The sequence below is a fragment of the Natator depressus genome, chromosome 6 (genome assembly GCF_965152275.1).
Source record: "Natator depressus isolate rNatDep1 chromosome 6, rNatDep2.hap1, whole genome shotgun sequence".
NCBI lineage: Eukaryota > Metazoa > Chordata > Testudines > Cheloniidae > Natator > Natator depressus.
This window is the reverse complement of record NC_134239.1, coordinates 5,089,830-5,115,027: the sequence shown is the minus strand read 5'-3', so window position 1 is coordinate 5,115,027 and position 25,198 is coordinate 5,089,830. Positions and strand designations below refer to the sequence as shown.

The 25,198-nt window shown below is 45.7% G+C and overlaps 1 protein-coding gene across 1 annotated transcript; it reads right to left on the bottom strand.

The window, feature by feature from the left end:
• Positions 1-6,515: 6,515 nt before the first annotated feature.
• LOC141989125 (olfactory receptor-like protein COR4) lies at positions 6,516-23,166 on the bottom strand. Its single transcript, XM_074955480.1, has 4 exons — positions 22,244-23,166; positions 13,896-13,918; positions 7,279-7,416; positions 6,516-6,748 (listed from the first exon to the last, which is right to left on the bottom strand). Exons 1-4 carry the CDS (start codon positions 23,164-23,166, stop codon positions 6,516-6,518), a joined length of 1,317 nt encoding a protein of 438 aa, XP_074811581.1.
• Between the last annotated feature and the right edge of the window lie 2,032 nt (positions 23,167-25,198).

Genomic DNA, 25,198 nt, shown 5'->3' with positions numbered 1-25,198 from the left:
TTGCTGGGTGAACACTGGCCGGGGTCTTTGTGGCATCCATGGCCCAGTGGACTCGCAGGGTCCCCACCAGGTGGTTTAGTACCTCAAGGGGGATTCATCACAGTAAACATGTGACCCTTACGTCACTGTGCTTTGTGAGTGGGTGCCTGTTAATGGTGGCACCTAATACTGAGAACCCCCCACACTCACTCAGGATCTGGCCCTAGCTACCCAACTGGTGACATCCGACAAGCATTGTGTCCGTCCCCTGCCCTCACAATGGCTCTTTCCCTCCATGTGTCTCAATAGCTCCATTCCTGTTCCTGCACCAGCTGGCAGCCCATGGGTGGGCTGATTTCCCTGGACTGGGGGACAGAGCCAGGCTCTGAGGTAAAGCAGCCAATTTCCCTGGCATTTTCCTCCCCTTTCTCTCTCCCTGAATAAAGGAGATGAGTGTGAGTCATCATCTAAGCTGGGGTCAGTCTCAGAGGAAGGGGCTTCTTTCTGTAAGGAAAAGAAATGGAGGCAAAAGAAAAAGAAAAAGAAAGAAATGGAGGCTGCCCATAGGAGAGTGAAGGAGGCCAAAAAAAGAAAAGAAATGGAGGCAAAGGAAAAAGAAATGGAGGAGAGGAAAAAGAAAGGAAGCATGCTGAGGAGGAGAGGGAAAAAGAGAGGAAGCCTGCACTGGAGATGGAGAAGGCAAAGGCTCAGCAGAATGTACTAAATAACCCTAACAATCCACAAATGGGAGCGACTATGTCCACAGTATAATGAATCCAGTGATATTGCTGAATATTTTCTCACCTTTGAGTGACTGTGTACACTCCATCAAATTCCTGAAGCTTACAAGATGACCACATTGGCAGAAAAATTGACTGGAAGAACTCTGGACATATTCAATAAGATGCTGAATGAGGAGGCTTCGAACAATCATAAATTCAAGGATTTGGTTTTAAAACAATTTCAAGTTACACCTGAAACTTACAGAGTAAAATTTAAAGCCCTTAAAAGAGGACCCGGACTAAGTAATGTGGCTTATGTAAGCCAAATAACAGATCTGTTTGATAAATCATAGCATAGACGAGTTGGGAGGGACCTTGGGAGATTATCTAGTCCAACCCCCTACTCAAAGCAGGATGAATCCCCAATATTTGACCCAGATCCCTAAATGGCCCCCTCAGGGATTGAACTCACAACCTTGGGTTTAGCAGGCCAATGCTCAAACCACTGAGCTATACCTCCCCCACAATGGCTGAACGGATGGGATGTAACTAGCTTTGGAGGAATACGGGATTTGATAATACAGGAGCAATTCTTGAATATGTCCAAGGATGATAGAACACAGTGTTTATGGGAGAAAAAAATGGACTCAACAGGAAGTCTTGCTTCTTATGCTGATCAATACAAGCAGTCCCAGACTGCCAGACAGGCGGGGCAAACCAGCACAAAACAGGTGGAGGGAGGAGAGAGGAACAACCCTGGTCGCAGTTGGAGCGGATACCAGAAGGGACACCCTCTGACCACACCCTACTACCGGTGGCAGCCCAAGGCCCCAACTACACCCCAAGGAACACTCCAGACACCATATCATCCTGCCACACTGTTCTACAGAAATCCACCTCCACCCAGTGACCAGTCAGCTTGGTGATGTTTTAAATGTAACAAGCCGGGGCATGTAAAAGCCAACTGCCCCAAGAACCCCAACAAATTACAGTTCATTGCACCAAAATCACACCAGAGGTCCTCAGGCCCAGATGCCTCCCAGATACCCTTGGAGCAGAGGGAAACTGTGAATGTGGGTGGGAAGAAGGTCACCACGTGGAGGGACACTGGAGCACAAGTGTCGGCTATCCACGTTTCCTTAGTGGACCCCAATTTAATTGACCCAGAGGTCCAAGTGATGATTTAACCCTTAAAGTCAAACTCTTTTGACTTGTCTACAGCCAAGTTGCTGGTCCAGTACAAGGGCTGGTCAGGAACATGGACTTTTGCAGTTTCTGATAATTATCCCATCCCCATGCTGTTGGGGGAAGACTTGGCCAATCATGTGAAGCTAGCCAAGAGGGTGGGAATGGTCACCCGCAGCCAGACTAAGCAAGCTCTCATGCCTAGCTCTGTTCCAGAGACTTCTACCAGGACCTGCTCAAAGGTGATGGACCCGGACCCCATACCAATGTCTGCAACAGCAGTAGTGGATCCAGTCAGAGAGACCCAGACAGAGCCAGTCCCAGAACCGGAACCGGCAGAACAACCAGCACCAGAACCATTGCCAGCACTGAATCCAGTACTTGCAACCCCCATACCAGAGGACCCCACTGAACCTGCACTGGCAGTAGCAGATAACCCTATACAAGAGGCTCAGCTGGAGCCTGAACCCCAACATAGTGCACCAGCAAAGAACAGTTCACAGTCAACAAAAACAGCTCCATCACCTCCATTGCTTCCAGAGGGACCAAGCTCAGGTCCACAATCCAATAAGAAACTGATGTCTCCAGCATCAAGGGAACAGTTCCAGACCAAACAGAAAGCAGATCAAAGCCTCCAGAGAGCTTGGACGGCGGCATGAAGCAACCCACCACCTCTCAGCTCTTCTAATAGATCCAGGTTTGTTGTAAAAAAAGAACTTTTATACAAGGAAACTCTTTCTAGTAGACACCAGGAAAACTGGCATCCTCAGAGACAGTTGGTAGTTCCAACTAAGTCCCGGGTAAAGCTACTAAGCTTAGCCCATGATCATCCTAGTGGCCATGCTGGGGTGAACAGGACCAAAGACCGTTTGGGGGGGTCATTCCACAAGGAGGGAATGGATAATAATGTTTCTACCTATGTCCGGTCTTGTGAGGTGTGCCAAAGAGTGGGAAAACCCCAAGACCAGGTCAAAGCCCCTCTCCAGCCACTCCCCATCACTGAAGTTCCATTTCAGCGAGCAGCTGTGGATATTCTGGGTCCTTTTCCAAAAAAGACACCCAGAGGAAAGCAGTACATACTGACTTTCATGGATTTTGGCACCCGATGGCCGGAAGCAGTAGCTCTAACCAACACCAGGGCTAAAAGTGTGTCCCAGGCACTAACAGACATTTTTGCCAGGGTGAGTTGGCCCTCCGACATCCTTACAGATGCAGGAACTATGGAAAACCTTTGGGAAGCTCATGGGGTGAACCACTTGGTTGCCACCCCTTACCACCATCAAACAAATGGCCTGGTGGAGAAGTTTAATGAAACTTTGGGGGCCATAATACGTAAATTCGTAAATAAGCACTCGAATAATTGAGACCTAGTGTTGCAGCAGTTGCTCTTTGCCTATAGAGCTGTACTCCATCCCAGTTTAGGAGTTTCACCATTTGAACTTGTATATGGCCGCAAGGTTAAGGGGCCATTACAGTTGGTGAAGCAGCAATGGGAGGGGTTTACACCTTTTCCAGGAACTAACATTCTGAACTTTGTAACCAACCTACAAAACACCCTCCCAACCTCTCTAGCCCTTACTGAAGAAAACCTACAGGATGCTCAAAAAGAGCAAAAAGCCTGGTATGATAAACATGCCAGAGAGTGTTCCTTCAGAGTAGGGGACCAGGTCATGGTCATAAAGGCGCTCCAGGCCCATAGAATGGAAGTGTCGTGGGAAGGGCCATTAACGGTCCAGGAGCGCCTGGGAGCTGTTAATTATCTCATAGCATTCCCCACCTTCAACCGAAAGCCTATGGTGTATCATATTAATTCTCTAAAGCCCTTTTATTCCAGAGAATTAAAGGTTTGTCAGTTTACAGCCCAGGGAGAAGATAACGCTGAGTGGCCTGAAGGTGTCTACTACGAAGGGAAAGGTGCTGGTGGTGTGGAAGAGGTGAACCTCTCCATGACCCTTGGGCGTATGCAGTGACAGCAGATCAAGGAGCTGTGCACTAGCTACACGCCGACGTTCTCAGCCACCCCAGGACTGACTGAATGGACATCCCACTCTATTGACACAGGTAATGCTCACCCAATTAGAGCCCAGACTTACCGGGTGTCTCCTCAAGCTAAAACTGCTATAGAATGGGAGATCCAGGATATGCTACAGATGGGTGTAATCCATTCCTCTGGCAGTGCACGGGCATCTCCACTGGTTCTAATTCCCAAACCAGAGGGGAGATACTTTTTTGCTTCGACTCCCGTAAGCTAAATGCTGTAACTATCTGTCAAGGTTCCTTCCCCACTCTGAACTCTAGGGTACAGATGTGGGGACCTGCATGAAAACCTCCTAAGCTTACTTTTACCAGCTTAGGTTAAAACTTCCCCAAGGTACAAACTATTTTACCTTTTGCCCTTGATCTTATCGCTGCCACCACCAAACGTCTAACAGGGTTATAATTTGGAAAGAGTCCGTTTGGAAATGTCTTTCCACCCAAAATCCTGCCAAACATTACCCCACACTTCTGGGGAAGGTTTGATAAAAATCCCCACCAATTTGCATAGGTGACCACGGACCCAAACCCTTGGATCTTAAGAACAATGAAAAAAGCATTCAGATTCTTCAAAGAAGAATTTTAATAGAAGAAAAGTAAAAAGAATCACCCCTGTAAAATCAGGATGGTAAATACCTTACAGGGTAATTAGATTCAAATCATAGAGAATCCCTCTAGGCAAAACCTTAAGTTACAAAAAGACACAAAAACAGGAATATCCTTTCCATTCAGCACAGCTTATTTTTCTCAGCCATTTAAAGAAATCAGAATCTAACGCATATCTAGCTAGATTACTTACTAAGTTCTAAGACTCCATTCCTATTCTTATTCCGGCAAAAGCATCACACAGACCGAGAGAGAGAGGCTTTGTTTCTCCCTGCCCCCAGCTTTTGAAAGTATCTTGTCTCCTCATTGGTCATTTTGGTCAGGTGCCAGCGAGGTTATCCGAGCTTCTTAAACCTTTACAGGTGAAAAGGTTTTTCCTCTGGCCAGGAGGGATTTTAAAGGTGTTTACCCTTCCCTTTATATTCATGACACTAGCCCAAACAACTATCCAATGCCATGCACAAATAAAGAATTGAAGAAACTGGGATGGGCCCAGTTCATTCCTATCTTGGACTTAACCAAGGAGTACTGGCAGGTACCGCTAGATGAATCTGCCAAGAAAAGGTCAGCCTTCATCACACATATCGGGCTGTATAAATTTAATATGCTCCCTTTCGGGCTGCGAAATGCACCCGCCACCTTCCAAAGACTTGTAGATGGTCTCCTAGCGGAACTGGAAAGATATGCAGTCACCTACCATGACAATGTGGCCATATTTTTGGATTTCTGGGAAAACACCTGGAACAGCTACAAAAAGTCTTTGAGCGCATAAGGGAGGCAAAACTAACTGTTAAGGCTAAAAAGTGTCAAATAGGCCTAAACAGAGTGACTTACCTTGAACATCAGGTGGGTCAAGAAACTATCAACCCCCTACAGGCCAAAGTGAATGCTATCCAAAAGTGGCCTGTCCCAAAGTAAAAAAAAACAGGTCCAATTCTTCGTAGGTTTGGCCGGATATTGCAGGCAATTTGTACCGCAATACAGCCAAATCGCCAATTTCAAGTTACACCTAAAACTTAAAAAGTAAAATTTCAAGCCCTTAAAAAAGGGCCTGAACTAAGTAATGTGGCTTATGTAAACCAAACAACAAATCTGTTTAATAAATGGCTCAACAAACGGGCTGTAACTAACTTTGAAGGAAATGTATATTCCTGTTTTTGTGTCTTTTTGTAACTTAAGTTTTTGCTTAAAGAAATTCTCTGTTTTAAATATAATTACCCTATAAGGTATTTACCATCCTAATTTTCAAAGGTAATTCTTTTACCTTTTCTTTAACTAAAATTCTTCTTTTAAAAACCTAATTAATTTTTCATGGTTCTTAAAATCCAAGGGTTTGGCTCTGTGTTCACCTGTACCAAATGGTAAAAATTATTATCAAGCCTTCCCCAGGAAAGGGGGTGTAGGCCTTGCGGGAACATTTTTGTGGAAAACATCTCCAAGTGGTCTCTTTCCCTGTCCGTTGTTTAAAACGCTTGGTGGTGGCAGCATACTGTTCAAGGACAAGGCAAAATCTGTACCTTGGGGAAGTTTTTAACTTAAGTTGGTAAAAATAAGCTTAGGGGGTCTTTCATGCAGGTCCCCACATCTGTACCCTAAAGTTCAGAGTGGGGAATAAACCTTGACAGGCTGTTACTAGTCCCCCACCGCCCCTTTCCTTCCCCACATCCCCTGCATCTCCCCTCACCTGCAAAGAGGGACCCTTCAGCCTCAGGGCTGTCAGACCCCACAGAGGGACTTCTGGCCCCTCAGGCATAGATGGAACTGCTGGCCCCCATGCCAGAATCACCCAGCTCCTGCTCTGGGCTGCCTGGGGGCTTCTTAGTGGCCAGTCTCGTGGATGGGTCCGGCTGGGCACTGGGGTGCAGCTCCTGGCTCCTCTGCTTCCTGTAAAGGAAGCCGCAGAGCCACCTTGCCCATCTCCCGCCCTCTCCTGGGTCCCTCCTGCAGAGCATCACCCTGGGCCACCTCCATTTGGGACCAGAAGGTGCCTCAGGGCATGCTAAGGGAGCTGGTCTCTTCATCTTCCTCCAGAAGGCCGGGGAGCTCCTCCTCCTCGCCTGGCCACTGGCCTCTTCCCCGCCCGCTGGGACAGAGGGGCCGCTCTCCTCCTGGACAAGCAGGCTGCTGCTTCCCACTGGCTCCAGGGTCACCAGCCTGGCCTTCCTCCTCAGCATCCGCTTCCGCCGCTACATCCTGGGACTGAGTGGGGAGTAGCCATGAGTCTGGGTTCAAGGCAGTCGCTCATTAACATGAGTGCCTGTTCCTCCGTCCACTTCCCCTCCGCTGAGGCACTTTCTCCTCACCACACACCCCACCCCAGGGTACAGGGGCTGCCGTCCACACCCACTGGCAGCAGCTCACAGCACAGGCTGCTCCCAACGTTCCCCCTCACCAAAAGAGCCCTGTGACACCGGGAGAGTCTCGTCCTTTCAGAGCAGTGGGGCTCTCCGTTAGTTTGGACAAGCAGATTCCTCCACCCCAGGAGGCCCCGCTCCCTCCCAGGCCAGGGAAAGAGCAGCACCCGGATTGTCCCCAGCGACAGTTTACAAGGTGCCAATGCTGGGAGGGAGGAGTCGCCCTCAGTTCCCACTGATTTCACTGATTGCGGTTGTGGGTGTTCAGCGCCTGGCAGGTTCTGCCCTCCCCGAAGACTCTCGACGTGGGAAACAATCTCCTGCAAGGGAAGGGCTGGGAGCCCTCTTGCTGGGCCATTCCCACCACACTGGGGATGGCTCTGGAGAACTCCACTCACTTGCTCTAGATGGGAAAGCTCTGGGTGGCAGATACTCACTGATGCTTAGTCTCTTGCCCTCCTCCTCAATCTGCTGCACCCAGGTGGGCTGGAAAGGGTGCTGCCCAATGCCCTGCCAGCAGAGCAGGGAGTAGAAGCCTGGAGATCAAAAGTGGCTGTGAAAACAAGATGATGTTTTATTGCCAGGGGATGGATAAACTCAGCCTAGCAACCGGGGGTTCACAACACTGACCTACGGCCAGCAGCACACCTCCCATCTCCAGGTCTCCTCGTACCTCACGCACATTCCTGAAACGTGATGACCCAAGGGCTGTAGGGGAGTGTCCCCAGCCCCAGTGAGGGAAACAGAGGCCTTGTCAGGAGAAGCCACTGCCTCAGGGTCGCGAAGGGAGTCAGGGATAGAGCTGGGGTTGGAGCCTTTGTCCAGGCTCCTGCACTAACCACTAGAGGAACACTCCCTTCCAGAGCTGGGAAGTGCCAGCGGGACTCGATTCCCAGTCTCCCTGGCTCTGAGTGTGACCTGTTGTCGTGACTGAGGCAGGAGGTTGGGAGTCTGGACTCCTGGCTTTCATTGGTGGTTTTCTTCTATTCCCAGTCTCCCTGGCTCTGAGTGTGACCTATGGAGGGGGTGGAATCTTCATCCTTAGAGATTTGTAAAGCCCAGCTTAACAAAAAAAAACACATCTATTTTAAATTAAGGGAGAAATTTATGAGAATCTCTTAAATAATTTAAATAGAAGAGGAAAAAATAACATGAAGTGGAACATGTTCACTGCCAAGTTTTAAAGACAGTCACACCACTGATGTAATAGCTAAGGCCCTGGAAGCAAAGTTAGCTGAAACACTAACCCAGCTTTGGACAGCAATAGCTTCCTTGGAAGGTGCAGAAAATATTGTCTTCCTTTCAGTTTATTCAAAGAGTTCAGTTCAATGACTAGTTTGTTGAAATTCAAGAAAGCCATTGGGAGTTCACAAAACAGGCAAACTTCTTTTCCTCCCTCAATCTATGGATAAAAACTAGGTGTCAGGGGATGGATCTATGAGTTCCTAAATCTAGAAACATGTGGAGACCAGAACGTATCATTTCAGTTCACTAACCACCCTTCAAATTTCCTTTGTTTAAGAAATCTGTTTTAAATGCAAAACATTTTCATACAACGTTTTTTTCTTATGCTTCTCTTTCTAGCTCTAGCATGACCTTGGTGTGTGACCAAAGAAAGGTCACTTCTTTTCTCTCTCCCCCTGTATCATGGGGATGGCAAAAATTCTCTAAGTCCAAGAAGGCAAGAGATTTGAGCATGTCAGGCATATTAGAGCCCTTGTGCGCTAAAGGACAATGAGTGATGTTTGGGGCAACAACCCAGACTGATTTGACACTTGTCCCCCATTCCAAAGCCAATAACACATCTCTGTATTTTCAATCATGAGTTAGACATTCTCAGCACCCCTCTGTCTCCTGCAGCCCTCAGGTGTTCCTTGGATTATGGAGGCTTGGTTGCTAAAAGGACTGGAAATTTTGCTGGCTTCCTGGGTATCCCTAGCCAATGAGGGTCTCAGTCTGGTCTCTGAGGCCCACACCCCCAGATATGAAAGATCAGGGTGGATTGATTTCACTCCAAGTTTTTGTATTTGTATTTTTGAATTATTTTCCTAATGAAAGATTGATTCTCATGAAATTCGTAGAGCTGGCAGACGACAGAACAAGGAGCAATGATCTCAAGTGGCAGTGTGGAAAGCTTAGATATTAGGAAAAGCTTTTTCACTGGGAGGGTGCGGATGCCTTTGAATCTGCTAGGATAGAGTCCCCCATCTTCTGCTTAGAGCCTACATTTTTTCTTACCTTCTACACAGATGATGATTTCTTTCCACACAATCAATACAGTAATGAAAAAAATCCCAGAGAATCTCCTCCACACCAACCGTCTCTTGGTCCTCACCGAGAGACCGCGAGATGGAGGCTTGCTGCAGCAAGGCTACAGGGGTCTCTGAGGTTCCCCCTGCCCCACATCCCTGTCCTGCCAGGCTGTTGTCAAGGGAGCTCTGTGGGGTCACACCTGCCTCATCATCTTTGCCCAATAGGCTGAGTTCCTGCCAAAGGCCTTTGTGAAGTCACTGCCACACTCACCTTTCCCTTGCAGGCCTGATGTCTGCCCCTGGCCAGCCCGGCTGGATGTTTGAGCTGCACCCTGGATCTCCCCACTCGCTCATTATTGATTCTGGGGAGCAAGCAGGCCACCCAGTAAAACAGCAGAGTCTATTCCTCACCCCACACTGGGTTTTCCATACAGACATAGATTGTGAAACTATTTGATCTCCTAATCCGGCCTCTATTTCAGCGGCTATGAAATTTCACACGCTTACCACCATATTAAGCCCAATTGCTTGTAATTCATGAAAAGGCACCTTCCAGAATGATAACCAGTTGTGAGTGAGGACACCAGGAAACAGAGAATCCACCTCTTCCCTGGGTAATTTGTTCCAGTGGTTAGTCTCCCTCACTGTCAAAAATGTTTGCCTTATGTCATGTTTGAATTTCTCTGGCTTCAGCTGACAGCCGTTAGTTCTTGTTATGCCTTTCTTGGCTATATCGAATTAGCCCTGCCCCGTGAAATCTGATTTCCTCAGCCAGGAGAACCCAGTAGGGGCCTTCTAGCTGTTTGTCTGCTGGGCTAGGGATATCAGATGCACCAGAGGCATGCAGAAGTGAATGCACTGCATCAGCCCGGCATTGGGCTCAGGGGTTTGGCCTTGGCAACTTCTGCTCCAGCCACATCTCTGGGTTCCCGGGCTCAGGGCGTCTGACCCCCATGGCTCGGTGCCTGGGCTCGGGGCTTCTGCCCAGCAGCTGCAGCTGGGGCTCAGGGCTTCCCTTGCAATTCCTTCTGGGGTTCAGGGGTCCATTTTTTTCTGGATGCCCCAAATTGGCCCTTGCGTTAATTTGCCAGGGGACTAGTAGGTAGGAGCCCCCAGTTGAGGTGCTCCCAGCAACAGGAACCCACCTCCACATCTGGGAACCTCCTCTAACCTCAGAAAGATTGTTGGCTACTGCCCTCAGAGCCCAGATCTGAAGGCAGCACAGAAGTGAGCAAGGCAATGCTGTGACCTCCCCCCCCCAAACAACAACCTCTGAACTCCCCCATGATCCCATTTTGGTCAGGACCCCCACCAAATGAAATGTCATTGAGAGGGACGTGTTTCCAAGGGATGTGTCCATTTCAAGGAATCAACATTTCCCAGCTGAAAAAAGTGTTCTGCTGGAAAATGTTCAATGTTTTTAACAGGGGCGGCCGTGTTAGTCTGTATTAGCTAAACAACGAGGAGTCCTTGGGGCACCTTAGAGATGAACACATTGATTTGGGCATAAGTTTCCATGGGCCAGAACCCACTTCATCAGATGCGTGGAGTGGAAAATACAGTAGCAGGTATAAATACACAGCACATGAAAGGATGGGCGTGGCCTTACCAAGTGGGAGGTCAGTCTAACAAGACAATTGAATTAAGTGTAGGATACCAAGGGAGGAAAAATCACTTTTGTCATGGTAATGAGGGTGGCACATTTCAAACAGTTGACAAGGAGGTGTGAGTAAGAGTAGAGGGAAATTAGTATGAGCGAAGTTAGGACTTTTGGCTGCAGAATTTTATTTCATTTTTTATGAGATTGTGTCTTTTATGTTATGTGGCACACAAGCAGAGAAGTTAGAGAAAACATAAAATATTCTTGCTGGAAGTTTGCAATGTCTCACTAATTTGTTTCTTAAGACCAGAACAATAACACATAAGAACCCCAAAATCAGAGGGAGAGAATGTAAGCTACCTATAACAGAGAGGCACAATTCACTGGGTACCTGCTGACTGGCTGCTGCTAAGCCCCCACTGAGCTGTCTAGCATGCAAGTAGGTCCAGGAACCGTGCCCAAAATTTAAAGTCGCAGTATTCAATTTTAACACAACAATAAATACACCAGAGCATCCACATTTTCTGTTTTACAAGGTCTCTCTTTGTTTTGGAACACTGGTTTCTACACATGCCATGGGGAATTTGAATCAAATTTCAGCTACTAATTAGCATGCGTGTGGAACAATCACTCATGTGCATTCAGTGTTATGTTGTTGGTTTCTTTAGAATATTTGGGGAAACAGGAGTACTGGGATAGCCTATTCCCCCCCCCCCACACACACACACACACTGCACATCTGCTGCCCACTGGTGCTGCCTGGGCAGTAGCATTGTGACATCAGAGATAACCCACCACTCAGCACTCCCTGCCTCCAGCTCCTTGTCACACTTGGGGAGAATGACTAGCCCCCTGGCTGCCATGGCAACAGCTACCTGTGACAACTGCTTGCCCCCTTCTTACCAGAACATCATCACAGAAAGGAAGTTTGTAATGAAACAGGACTAGATTTGGATAAGCAGGACAGCCGCCTGCTGGGCTCATTTGGGTTTGTACTGTGGTACTGTACAGTGTTTCTTCTCAAAGGGCCAGTGTTTGCTACTTTCCTTAGTAAGGGCTAGGTGAAAATAAGATGCAAAATTCCTGCTCTTTTTCTTGGATATTGTTTATCTGCTTCTTACAAATTGAGAACTTTCACTGAAACTGAAGTTGCATAAAATTTTAATACAGTTTAATTCATTTACTTTCTGTACTCTGATCAACACAGCACTGAGAGGTGAAAAGGGACCTTCACAATGATAAGGATGGCAATAAAATATATATTGAAAACAACAGATGAGTAAGAGCTTCATTGTTTAAACAACACATATATAATAAATTTTCTTTCTATTAAAAAACTAAGTAAAATTAACATACCCCAAACCCTTCATTTAACATTTTTTAGGTTAGCTTTCATCTATAAATTATACCATCAAATAATTATGAAATAGAAAGTCAAGGTTTTAAGAAGGATTAAAAGGTTACAAAGTTTAGCATTCTCAGGTTAGCAAATGTCCAAATAAGTGTTGCCCTGGCACCCTTAATTCAATCATCTTGTGCCTTTGCATGATGATGCAGATTTTAATTATATGATCCCACGTTATTTTTTTCCCCTCAGGACCCCTAAGTAACTGTTAAGGTTAAAAAGTGTCAAATAGACCTAAACAGAGAGACTTACCTTGGAGACCAGGTGGGTCAAGGAGCTATCAACCCCCGTCAGGCCAAAGTGGATGCTATCCAAAAGTGGCCTGGCCCAAAGTCAAAGAAACAGGTCCAATCCTTCTTAGGCTTGCCCGGATATTACAGGCGATTTGTACCACAATATAGCCAAATCACTGCCCCACTGACAGACCTAACCAAAAAGAAACAGCAAAATGCAGTTCAGTGGACTGAAGAGTGTCAGAAGGCCTTTAATCAGCTTAAACACTCGTGTCTGACCCTGTGCTAAGGGCCCCAGACTTTGACCAACAGTTCCTAGTAACCACTGATGCATCCGAGCGTGCTGTGGGAGCAGTTTTAATGCAGGAAGGACTGGATCAGAAGTTCCATCCTGTCATGTTTCTCAGCAAGAAGCTGTCTAAGAGGGAAAACCACTGGTCAATCAGTGTAAAGGAATGTTACACCATTGTCTACACTCTGGAAAAGCTACGCCCATACGTCTGGGGATGGCGTTTCCACCTGCAAACCCGACCATGCTGCGCTACAGTGGCTTCATACCGCCATGGGAAATAACAAAAACTTCTTCGGTGGAGTTTAGCTCTCCAAGACTTTGATTTCGACATACAACACATTTCAGGAGCTTCTAACAAAGTGGCTGATGCACTCTCCTGTGAAAGTTTCCCAGAATCAACTGGTTAAAATCATCCTTGAGATGTGGAAAATATTGTTAGTCTTTATACTGTTAGTAGTATATTTAGAGGTGCATGTGTCCTATTAACTCTGTTTTCTCCTAGAGCTCCAGGAAGAAATCACAGCCAGTGTTTCACCCTATCTGTGATTTGGGGGCATGTCATAAATAGAAAGGGAAGGGTAACCACCTTTCTGTATACAGCGCTATAAATTCCTCCTGGCCAGAGGCAAAACCCTTTCACCTGTAAAGGGTTAAGAAGCTAAGGTAACCTTGCTGGCACCTGACCCAAAATGACCAATGAGGGGACAAGATACTTTCAAATCTGGAGGGGGTGGGAACAAAGGGTCTGGCTAGCTGTGTGTTGCTTTTGCTGGGAACAGATCAGGAATGCAGCCTTCCAACTCCTGTTAAGTTAGAAAGTAATCTAGCTAGAAAATGCATTAGATTTCCTTTTATTTAATGGCTGGTAAAATAAGCTGTGCTGGAGGGAATGTATATTCCTGTTTTTGTCTCTTTTGGTAACTTAAGGTTTTGCCTAGAAGGATTCTCTTTGTTTTGAATCTGATTACTCTGTAAGGTGTTTACCATCCTGATTTTACAGAGGTGATTCTTTTACCTTTTCTTTAATTAAAATTCTTCTTTAAAGAACCTGATTAATTTTTCATTCTTCTTAAAATCCAAGAGTTTGAGTCTGTGTTCACCTGTACAAATTGGTGAGGATTTTTAACAAGCCTTCCCCAGGAAAGAGGGTGTAGGGGGAATTTTTGGGGAAGACAGCTCCAAGTGGTCTCTTTCCCTGTTCTTTGTTTAAAACGCTTGGTGGTGGCATCATACTGTTCAAGGACAATGCAAAGCTTGTACCTTGGGGAAGCTTTTAACCTCAGCTGATAAGAATAAGCTTAGGGGGTCTTTCATGCAGGTTCCCACATCTGTACCCTAAAGTTTAGAGTGGGGAAGGAACTTTAACAGGAGCTCTTATAAGAAAAAGACCCAAAAATCAGGACTGTCCCTATAAAATCCGGACATCTGGTCACCCTACTTGGAAAATAAATAAAACCTGGCTGGAAGGGACGGCGAGACTGATCTGTTGTGAGTGCAGCTGTGGAGCCTGGAGGAGAGAGAGATGGATGGCAGGGTGCTGCAGAACCACTCAGGCCACCAGGGGGTGCTTGGGAGGAGGTCATGAGCAGGGGAGGAGTTGGGTTTGGGAGGAGACTGGTCTACAACAGGGCTAAACGGGAACCCTGAATTAGTGCACCCACCAGCTTTCCTGGTATTTCAAGTTCTAAACTCCAACTGGTTGGAAGGTGACTGCTCCGAACCATCCATAAGTCACATTTAATTGGGCTGCAAAGTTTCACAGACACAAGGTCATGTTCCCAGAGTTCAAATAAATTGGAAAACCAGCATCGTACATTGCAAATGGCACCCTGGGCCGGCAAACAGCTTGGCTTAACAGTGAAATCCTTGCTCATCTTAAACACAAAAAAGAAGCTTACAAGAAGTGGCATATTGGACAAATGACCAGGGATGAGTATAAAAATATTGCTCGGGCATGCAGGAGTGAAATCAGGAAGGCCAAATCACACCTGGACTTGCAGATAGCAAAAGATGTTAAGAGTAACAAGAAGGGTTTCTTCAGGTATGTTGGCAACAAGAAGAAAGTCAAGGAAAGTGTGGGCCCCTTACTGAATGAGGGAGGCAACCTAGTGACAGAGGATGTGGAAAAAGCTAATGTACTCAATGCTTTTTTTGCCTCTGTCTTCACGAACAAGGTCAGCTCCCAGACTACTGCACTGAGCAGCACAGCATGGGGAGGAGGTGACCATCCCTCTGTGGAGAAAGAAGTGGTTCGGGACTATTTAGAAAAGCTGGACATGCACAAGTCCAATGGGGCTGGATGCGTTGCATCCGAGAGTGCTAAAGGAGTTGGCGGATGTTGCAGAGGGGGAGTTGCAGAGCCATTGTCCATTATCTTTGAAAACTCATGGCAATCCGGGGAAGTCCCGGACGACTGGAAAAAGGCTAATGTTGTGGCCATCTTTAAAAAAGGGAAGAAGGAGGATCCTGGGAACTACAGGCCAGTCAGCCTCACCTCAGTCCCGGAAAAATCGTGGAGCAGGTCCTCAAGGAATCAATTCTGAAGCACTTAGAGGAGAGGAAAGTGATCAGGAACAGTCAGCGTGGATTCACCAAGGGCAAGTCATGCCTGAGTAATCTAATTGCCTTCTATGATGAGATAACTGGTTCTGTGGATGAAGGGAAAGCAGTGGACGTGGTGTTCCTTGACTTTAGCAAAGCTTTTGACACTGTCTCCCACAGTATTCTTGTCAGCAAGTTAAAGAAGTATGGGCTGGATGAATGCACTATAAGGTGGGTAGAAAATTGGCTAGATTGTTGGGCTCAACGGGTAGTGATCAATGGCTCCATGTCTAGTTGGCAGCCGGTATCAAGTGGAGTGCCCCAAGGGTCGGTCCTGGAGCCGGTTTTGTTCAGTAACTTCATAAATGATCTGGAGGATGGTGTGGATTTCACCCTCAGCAAGTTTGAAGATGACACTAAACTGGGAGGACAGGTAGATATGCTGGAGGGTAGGGATATGATTCAGAGGGACCTAGACAAATTAGAGGATTGGGCCAAAAGAAATCTGATGAGGTTCAACAAGGACAAGTGCAGAGTCCTGCACTTAGGACGGAAGAACCCCATGCACCGCTACAGACTAGGGACCGAATGGCTCGGCAGCAGTTCTGCAGAAAAGGACCTAGGGGTTACAGTGGACGAGAAGCTGGATATGAGTCAACAGTGTGCCCTTGTTGCCAAGAAGGACAATGGCATTTTGGGATGTATACATAGGGGCATTGTCAGCAGATCGAGGGACGTGATCGTTCCCCTCTATTCGACACTGGTGAGGCCTCATCTGGAGTACTGTGTCCAGTTTTGGGCCCCACACTACAAGAAGGATATGGAAAAATTGGAGAGAGTCTAGCGGAGGGCAACAAAAATGATTAGGGGACTGGAACACATGACTTACGAGGAGAGGCTGAGGGAACTGGGATTGTTTAGTCTATAGAAGAGTAGAATGAGGGGAGATTTGATAGCTGCTTTCAACTACCTGAAAGGTGGTTCCAAAGAGGATGGATCTAGGCTATTCTCAGTTGTAGCGGATGACAGGACAAGGAGTAATGGTGTCAAGTTGCAGTGGGGGAGATTTAGGTTGGATATTAGGAAAAACTTTTTCACTCGGAGGGTGGTGAAACACTGGAATGCGTTACCTAGGGAGGTGGTGGAATCTCCTTCCTCAGAAGTTTTTAAGGTCAGCCTTGACAAATCCCTGGCTGGGATGATTTAATTGGTGATCGGTCCTGCTTTGAGCAGGGGGTTGGACTAGATGACCTCCTGAGGTCCCTTCCAATCCTGATATTCTATGGTTCTATGAACATGGCAGGTACCATTGTGGGAGCAGGGATGCTGCATGCCGGGGACCAATTCATGCTCTCCGCAGCACTGTTACAGCCCCTTGGGAATCAGTGATGAGAATGATGGGGTTCTAAATTAGCTGTTACCACTCAAGGAAGTGATTTCAGAGGCATTGTGGACAGTTCTCTGAAAACATCCACTCAATGTGCAGGGGCAGTCAAAGAAGAGGACAGACTGCTGGGAATAATTAAGAAAGGGATAGATAATAGGACAGAAAATATCATCTTGCATCTATAGTAATCCACGGTACACCCACATCTTGAATACTGTGTGCAGATGTGGTCGTCCCATCTCAAAAAAGATATATTGGAATTGGAAAAGATTTAGAAAAGGGCAACAAAAATGATTAGGGCTGTGGAATGGCTTCCATATAAGGAGTGATTAATAAGACTGGGGCTTTTCAGCTTGAAAAAGAGACAGCTAAGGGGAGAAATGATTGAGGTCTATAAAATCATGACTGGTGTAGAGAAAATAGATAAAGCAGTGTTGTTTACTACTTCTCATAACACAAGAACTAGGGGTCAAATAATGAAAAGTATAGGCAGCAGGTTTAACACAAATAAAAGGAAGTATTTCTTCACACAATGCACAGTCAACCTGTGGAACTCCTTGCCAGAAGATGGTGTGAAAGGCAAGACTATTACAGGGTTCAAAAAAGAACTAGATACATTCATGGAGGATTGGTCCATCAATGGCTATTAGCCAGGCTGGGCAGGGATGGTGTCCCTTGCCTCTGTTTGCCAGAAGCTGGGAATGGGCGACAGGGCATGGATCACTTGATGATTACCTGCTCTGTTCATTCCCTCTGGGCACCTGGCACTGGCTACTGTTGGAAGACAGGACACTGGGCTAGATGGACTTTTGGTCTGACCCAGTATGTCCGTTCTTATGTTCTTATGTAATGATGTTAAACCTACTCAGGGCCATTACACCAGCACAGTATAGCCACAAAATACTGCAGTCTGGCCACACCCTGTCACAACTGGGCCCTGATTTTCTTTGAATGCTTTCATGTCTATCCACAGCTTTATTCCATAGCTTGTCTCTCTTCCTTTTAATGGTCATTTCTGAATCAGACAGTGGATTGTTTTCAAAGCATCTGGCCTATGGAATCCTTCATGTCTCAATCCAGAGTTTAGGATATTTGCCACAGAGGAGGAAAGGAAGGGGCAGGCCTTTCGGAATTCATATGAAACAAATTTCTTATTAATTCAACTCCCCTCCCTTCTATCTCCTTTTCATGCAAAAATGCCCTGTGCTATGAATGTCAGGTGTAGTATCTACTAGAAAGGACAAACACACAACATACGAAAGGCGTTCTGATGGCTCAGTTATAGGAATGTTCTTATTGAAAATGGTAACCATTTTCTACATCTGTTTGAGCCACATCACTGGACTCTTATTGAGGGGTGACATCTTATTCCTGCAGTAGTGAATGGGACAGCTCATGTGGATCAGCATTCATCCACATAAGTAAGGTATTTGGGATGTATCTAAAGGACATATATGGCTCCAGCTACTGCAACAATTGAGTATCTCACAACCTTTTAATGTATGTGTTCTCAGAACACCTCTGTGAAATAAGGAAATGCTATTAACCCCATTTTACAGAGTTTTAAATGAGTGACTTGTCCAAGGTCACAATGAGTGTCACTTGGCTAAGTGACTTGTCCAAGGTCACACAGCAAATCTGTGGCAGAGATAGGAATTTAACTCGACTTCTAAATTCCAGACTAGCACCCAGACTGCCGGCCCTTCCTTCCTGTTTGGCCTTTTGCTCTCAGTATTGATCAAAGTATTCGTTCACCTGCTGCAACACTAGATATGCTCTTGGGTATAAACTTAATGACGATAATCAAATATATTGGGAATATGTAAATACCAGCATCTGAAGACATACCTTGAACGTCAGTTGCAATGGGCATTGTTAGCAGAGAAGTATAGTTTTGTGTCTGTAGAATTAAACTTTATGCTCCTTAACCCTTTTGCTGCTGTTCTTTGGGAACTCTCTTTTCTTGCAGCTAGTGAGACTGAGAGAGCCTTGCATTGTATTGGAGCATCTTGGCAAGACCCCCAGGTCCTGGCTCAGGATGGGAGCAGATATAGGCAGAGATGACTCTTCCCAACAAGGAAGAGTTAAGTAGTCCATCAAATTCTATGCCTTGATCTGAAGTCAATGGAAAGCTATGATTGAGTTCAGCACCTTTGGCTCAGGCTCTTATGCCATCGTTAAGCCAGTGAAATCTATAAAGTTATTCCACATTTATACATGTGTTGTTAAGCCCAGGCTTTCACTCAGTGTCTCCACTTCCACACTGCTATGGGATGTGCGAATAGCTGCTGAAAGAAATGTCGTATTCTGAACAGAGATAACAGGGTTATTGTTCTGTATCATTATAGGTCAGAGATCAAGATGTGTTGGGAAGACATAAAGAGACTCATAGATTCCTAGATTTTTTTAAAGTGACTTGAACATGCTGAAAGGAACAATATCTTCATCTAGTTGAACTTCCTTCATAACACAACTCCCTCACCCCTTAATTTATCCATCGAGCCCATGAATTCTCTTAGAGCTATAGTATATCATTTAGAAAGATATATCGCCTTGATTTTAAGACATTACGTGATGGAACATCCGCCACAGTAATAAATAATTTGTTCCAATAACTAATTACCCTCAGGAAGAAAAGGTGCACCTCATATCTTGACTGAGTTTATTTAGCTTCCAGCCACTTAATCTTATGCCTCTGTCTGCAGAATTGAAGATTCTTACCCTATTGGAAATCTTTGTCCCACACAGGCACATATATAGCATGATTAAGGCACTTCTTGATCCTTCCCTTGGATAAACTAAGTAATAAAAATAAGATATATCAGGAGAACTCCTTATTTGCAGGGCCAGATCCTCATTTGTGTCATTTGTGTAGCTGCTTTGACTTCAAGTGACTTCAATGAAAGTATACAACAACCTAGGGTCTGGAATTCAGTTCCTAAAACACAAGTCAATATTTGAGGTGTATAAGAAGATTTTCAACTGTCAGCAGTAGAGCTGTGCAGAGGACAGTCATTGCCAGGGGATGTTGTGAAGGCCAAAAGTATAACTGGGTTTTTAAAAGAATTAGATAAGTTCTTGGAGGATCGGTCCATCAATAGCTATTAGCCAGGATGGTCAGGGACGCAATCCCATGCTATGGATGTCCCTAAATTTCTGACTGACAGAAGCTGGGAGTGGATGACAGGGGATGGATCACTGGATAATTGCCCTGTTCTGTTCATTCTCTCTGAAACATCTGGCATTGGCCATTGTGGAAGACAGGTCACTTGGCTAGATGGACCATTGGTCTGACGCCGTATGACTAGTCTTATGGTTCTGTGTGATGGGCTGGGTGATGCTTTTTGTTAAGATGGCTGGTGCTGGTAGCGGGTGTGGCTCTGTTCTTTGCCCCCTTCCTCTGCCTGCACAGCTCTCGGATTCCGCTGCTTCTGTAGGCCATGCAGGAGGCTCCCCAGCCTTTAAAATTGCTCTGTCCCTGCCCTGGGTCTGAGCTGTGTTTTCGGCTCAGTTAAAACCAAACAGTTTATGGGTGAGGGCAGAAAGGGGGTGGCAGCAGACAGAGGCAAAAGAGAGCAAATTACAGGAAAAAGAGGGGAAAGGTTTGACTGGGTCTGAAAGGCAGCGGGCCTAGGGGTTAGGCTGGGATTCCACAGATTAGTTCAATCTCTCCATTTCCTGAGGGGAGCTCTGCTGCGTCATACGTATGAAATCAAAGGATCTTAGCAGGAGCCTGGCAGGTGGTTGAAACTTGCCCATAGTTCAATGTTCTCACTTTTACAGTCGTGCCTGGAGGTGCAAACTGAGACCAGAGCCCCCTTGTGCTGAACACACACCCACACCACAGTGACTCACTAGCTCTCTGAGGACAAGTCTACACTGCAGTGTAAGCCCTGGGCGAGTAGAACTCACATTTGCAGATCCTGAGTTTGTTAACCTCGGGTTTGAGAATCTACACTCATTTGTAACCCCAGGTTAGGGATTGCTGTATCCTGGGTCCCAAACTGGGGCTCCAGCATCTACACGGCATTATGTGACCCCCATTTCAACCACCCATATCCCAGAGTGCCTTGCATGCTTCCAAAATGTGACCACTCTAGCTCTTTGTTCGTGGTGCAGTGTGGGAACACTTTATTGTCCAGAGGACAAAGAAACTCAGCCTTTGGGATATTTTTGGCTGACTCCCAGAGCAGGAGTCCAGAGGGGCTGCATCTACACCAAGCGTAAACCCTGGTTCTTAGCTTGACTCAGGCTCAGACCTTCTATCACTGTGGGGTCCTCGGACCCAGGCTTTGAGCCCTTGGTTAGTGCAATTTATGTGGAGATGGAGGGGGGCTTGAGTTGACTTGAGCAGGAGTTCAAACCCTGAGCTTACTTTGCAGTGTGGACGTACCCTGAGGTGACTGGTGTTTCAGGTATTCACTGTTGTAATTCGCCATGCCCAAACATTTCAGAAATGGCCAGTGATTTTGTGCCCAACTTCAGTCCCCTCGATCCCTCATTTCCAGAAATAAAAGATCCATCACTCTAGCTGAAGTCAAGGGGAGCTGCAAGTACTCAGCACTTAGGAAAATAAGGCCCAAGGTCTTTCACATTGAGATCCCAATAACCATGGCATTCACCACCAATGACTATCCTTGAAAATGTGTCTGTATATGTTTGGTCACCTAAACTACCTGGTCTTTAATTGTGACTCCTAAACTCACAAAGAGTTGTGCGGGGGGGCGGGGGGGCGGGGGAGAGAGATTTTTGGTGTGAGTACTGAAAAAATATTATATCTGAGTGAGCATTCATGACATTCGCCCTTTCAACAGACACAGTTTTCAGTATAATTACTCACACTCAAATGCCTCCCAAAAACAGATGAGTTGGGCTGTGGATCTGACTGAAGCAAAATCACAAAATTTATTTGAACAAATATCTGTCAATGTTTTTGGAGTATCAAACCAGTTATAAACCTGGTTATTGCTCATGACTCCATGGTTGTAGTGTGAACTTTTCCCTTTTATTCAGTAATTCTAAACAATATTTGAATCAAACTCTTACATCTCATACTGAAAAATCAATTTCAAAGTATTTTAATATGGGTACAGGGGAGCCAAACCATCAGTTAATAACCGACATGGCCTTTTTATGCACAAAAGGTGTCTACTCAGAAAAGCATCTCTGTCTGAGGCAGCACTTTAATACACGTTTAACTTTAAACATATGGTTATGTCCCACTGAAGCCAAAGGGAGACATACTTAAACATGTGCTTATGGACTTTCTGAATCAGAGCACATGGCCTAGTTTACACTAAGAGAACAGGTCAATCTAAGCTACATAATTTGAGTTTTGTTAGTAGTGTCACTCAAACAGACATAGCTTAGATCTACTTACTGCGGGGTCCACACTTCGCTGAGTCTACAGAAGAAACTCTCCTGTTGACTCCCCTTACTCATCTCATGCTGGTGGAGTACCAGAGTCAATAGGAGAGCAATCGGGGTCGATCCAGTGAGTCTTCACTAGACCTGCTAAATTGTCCCCCAGTGGATCTATCGCAGCAGCATTGATCCACCCCATAGTGGAGACAAGCCCTATGTGTGCAGAGCAGCTGTTGAAGGATTTGGTTGTCCTATTAAGACACCCTTTGGGGGAAAATGGGCCCTCAATTTTGTCTCTATTGCTCTCCTCAGTGCATCCATCACATCCTTGTTCCTCAAGCTGTAGACGAGGGGGTTCAGCATGGGGATCACCACTGCGTAGAACACGGAGGCCATTTTGTCCGTGTCCAGCACGTAGCTGGCGCTGGGTCGGAAGTACATGAAGAGAATTGTCCCGTGGAAGATGGAGACGGCCGTCAGGTGGGAGGTGCAGTTAGAGAAGGCTTTGCACCTGCCTTCGGTGGAGCGGATCTGCAGCACAGTTGCAATAATTAAGATGTATGAGATGAGGATGGTCCCAATGCTGATCACCTCTATCAGACTGCCAAAGAGGAAAACAAGTAGCTCGTTGACATAGGTGCCAGAAGTGGAGAGCTTTAGAAGTGGGTTGATATCACAGAAAAAATGATTCAGGATATTGGAGTGGCAGTAGGATAATCTTAACAAACCGCTCGTGTGTATCACAGAGGTCAGGATGGCCCATAGATATGATCCAGCCGCCAGCCGTAGGCAGTGCTTTGGTGACATGATGACTGTGTACAGCAGCGGGTTACAGATGGCTACATCACGGTCGTACGCCATTACTGCCAGCAGAAGGCACTCAGAGATGACAAACAATATGAAGCTAAAACATTGGATGATGCAAGCTGTGTAGGAAATAGCTTTCCTCTCAGCTAAGAAGCTCATCAGCATCTTGGGAGCGATGACTGTGGAGTAACAGGCATCCATGAGGGACAAATTCTTGAGGAAGAAGTACATGGGGGTGTGAAGTCGGGGGTTGATCCTGATTAAAACCATCATTCCCAGATTCCACACCAGGGTGATTCCGTAGATCACTAGGAACACCGCGAAGAGGGGGACCTGCAGCTCCGGACGGTCTGTCAGTCCTGTGAGAATGAACTCGGTCACTGCCGAACAGTTTCCTCCAGCCATCCATTCAGCCTTGGGCGCTCGCTGCGGGATCAACCATAAAGGAAGGCATTAGTTCTTATGAAAATGGTGTATGCTAATATAAAGAACTGTGGTCATATGCACAGAGACCCTTTGAGTTGTGGAATGGAACCTGTAACAACTGATGGGAAAACCCAGAACTCCTTCACTTCTTCTGAGGGAAAAAAAAATTCCTTTATCTCTAGGAAAGTGCATTACCCTGCCATTTAGTCTGATTTACACATTTTGACCCTGATTCGTCTAATTTTTAATTTCACTGATCAGTGTAGACTTAGGATCTGTGGATCTCCATTACACCTGGGAACAATAACATGGGTAGGAGGAAGACAGAGTTTGCATCACACTCTCTGGTTATTGGGTGACAGTTTCCAGCACTGAAATTTGCCTTCCTGTTTTTAAATCTTTGGCGACCAGGCAGTACACAGGATGCACATGCATTTATTGAGGAAATAGTTCAAAAATGGAACTTCTGAATGTATCCCTTCTGGACACTACAGCCATGCTGACTAAGTCCTGCAGCTTCTTGTTCTTTGGATGCTGAAAAATTACCACTCATACACTTCTAATGATCAGACTAAAAGGGTGTAGCCAGGGGTGAATATTAGTGAGAAAATTAACAACAGTGAACATATTTTTAGAAACATATATTTATAATAAGAAAAAAATATTGTCTGAATAGATTTACCTTTTAACCTGTCTTTATAGAGATAAGAATAATAATATTCTATTATGATTAGTGAGTTGGGATCAAACTGCCTGTAAAGCTGTTTCATCCTATGGCAATATCCTCACTGCACCTCTTTCCTCAGCCCGTGTCACAATAGTGATTGCCAAATCATATAATCGTTAATTGTATTTAGCTCATGTCGCACATTCCAGTTTGTGAAATTATGAGAATGTCGTGGGTCTCATTCAAAACACCCCTGGCAAGGTAAGAGGTAGAGAACATCGAGTGTGATCAGCAGGTATGTTTGTGTGGTATGTTTATTGTGGCCAAAGACAAAGAAAAAGTGTGTGTGTGTGTGTGTGTGTGTGTGTGTACATATTCATACACATGCCGTACATACACACACGTGTCATGTATTTCTTTACCCACTCTTTGGTTTTGGCCAAATAGCATGTCAGTGTGTCGGCATTCAGACAAATATTACAAATAAAATGATTATTCAACTTCAAAGGCAGATTGGTTAATGTGCAGTTCTACAGAAGGCAACAAGGAAGAAGGACATGACTTCTCTCATCAAATGTGTCCAAGCAAAGAACAATAGGCCATTTAGGGCTTAATCCTGCATGGATCTTGTCTCAGTCCAGCAGAACATTTAGGCAGTTGCATTATCTTTTCATACAATCATAGAAACTTAGGGCCTGAAGAGGTCATCTCGCCCATCCCCTACCACTTCTAAACCTTTCATCATTTTTGTTGCTGTCCTCTGAGCTGTCTCCAATCTATCTCCATCTTTCCTGTAGTGGAGCACCCAGAATTTTAAACATATTGATTTCAATGGGGCTTCTTACATTCTTAAAGTTGCTTCAAGTTAAGCATGTTCTTATATGTTTCTTTGGATTGGGGGTAGCGTGCTCAGTACCTTGCTGGTTTGAGCTTGTATTATGGGTGAGCTGAGAAGTTGGGAAATGTCTGTAGATCCTAGGAGTGCTGTTAAGCAGAATTACAAAGAAACTGGAGGGATCTGACAGCTTTATATAGCATAGTATATGGATCTGGATGCTTAAGGGATACTAACATCATGCTTCAGGGCTTAAATGAATCTCTAACTATTAGAGTTCAGGGCGAGATGCGGGGAAGGGCTGATTATTCCACATCTGACTATTGAAGGTCATTAAACCTTCTTTTGAAACATCTGGTACTAGCCACTATCAGAGACAAGACACTAGATGGAGTTCAGGTCTGATCCAATCTGGCAATTACTGTGTGTTTATTCAGTGTTTCATAAAAAGACCGGTGAAGCCAAATGCCCCTGCAGACCAAATTCCTTCTCAAGAGAGACTCTGAACC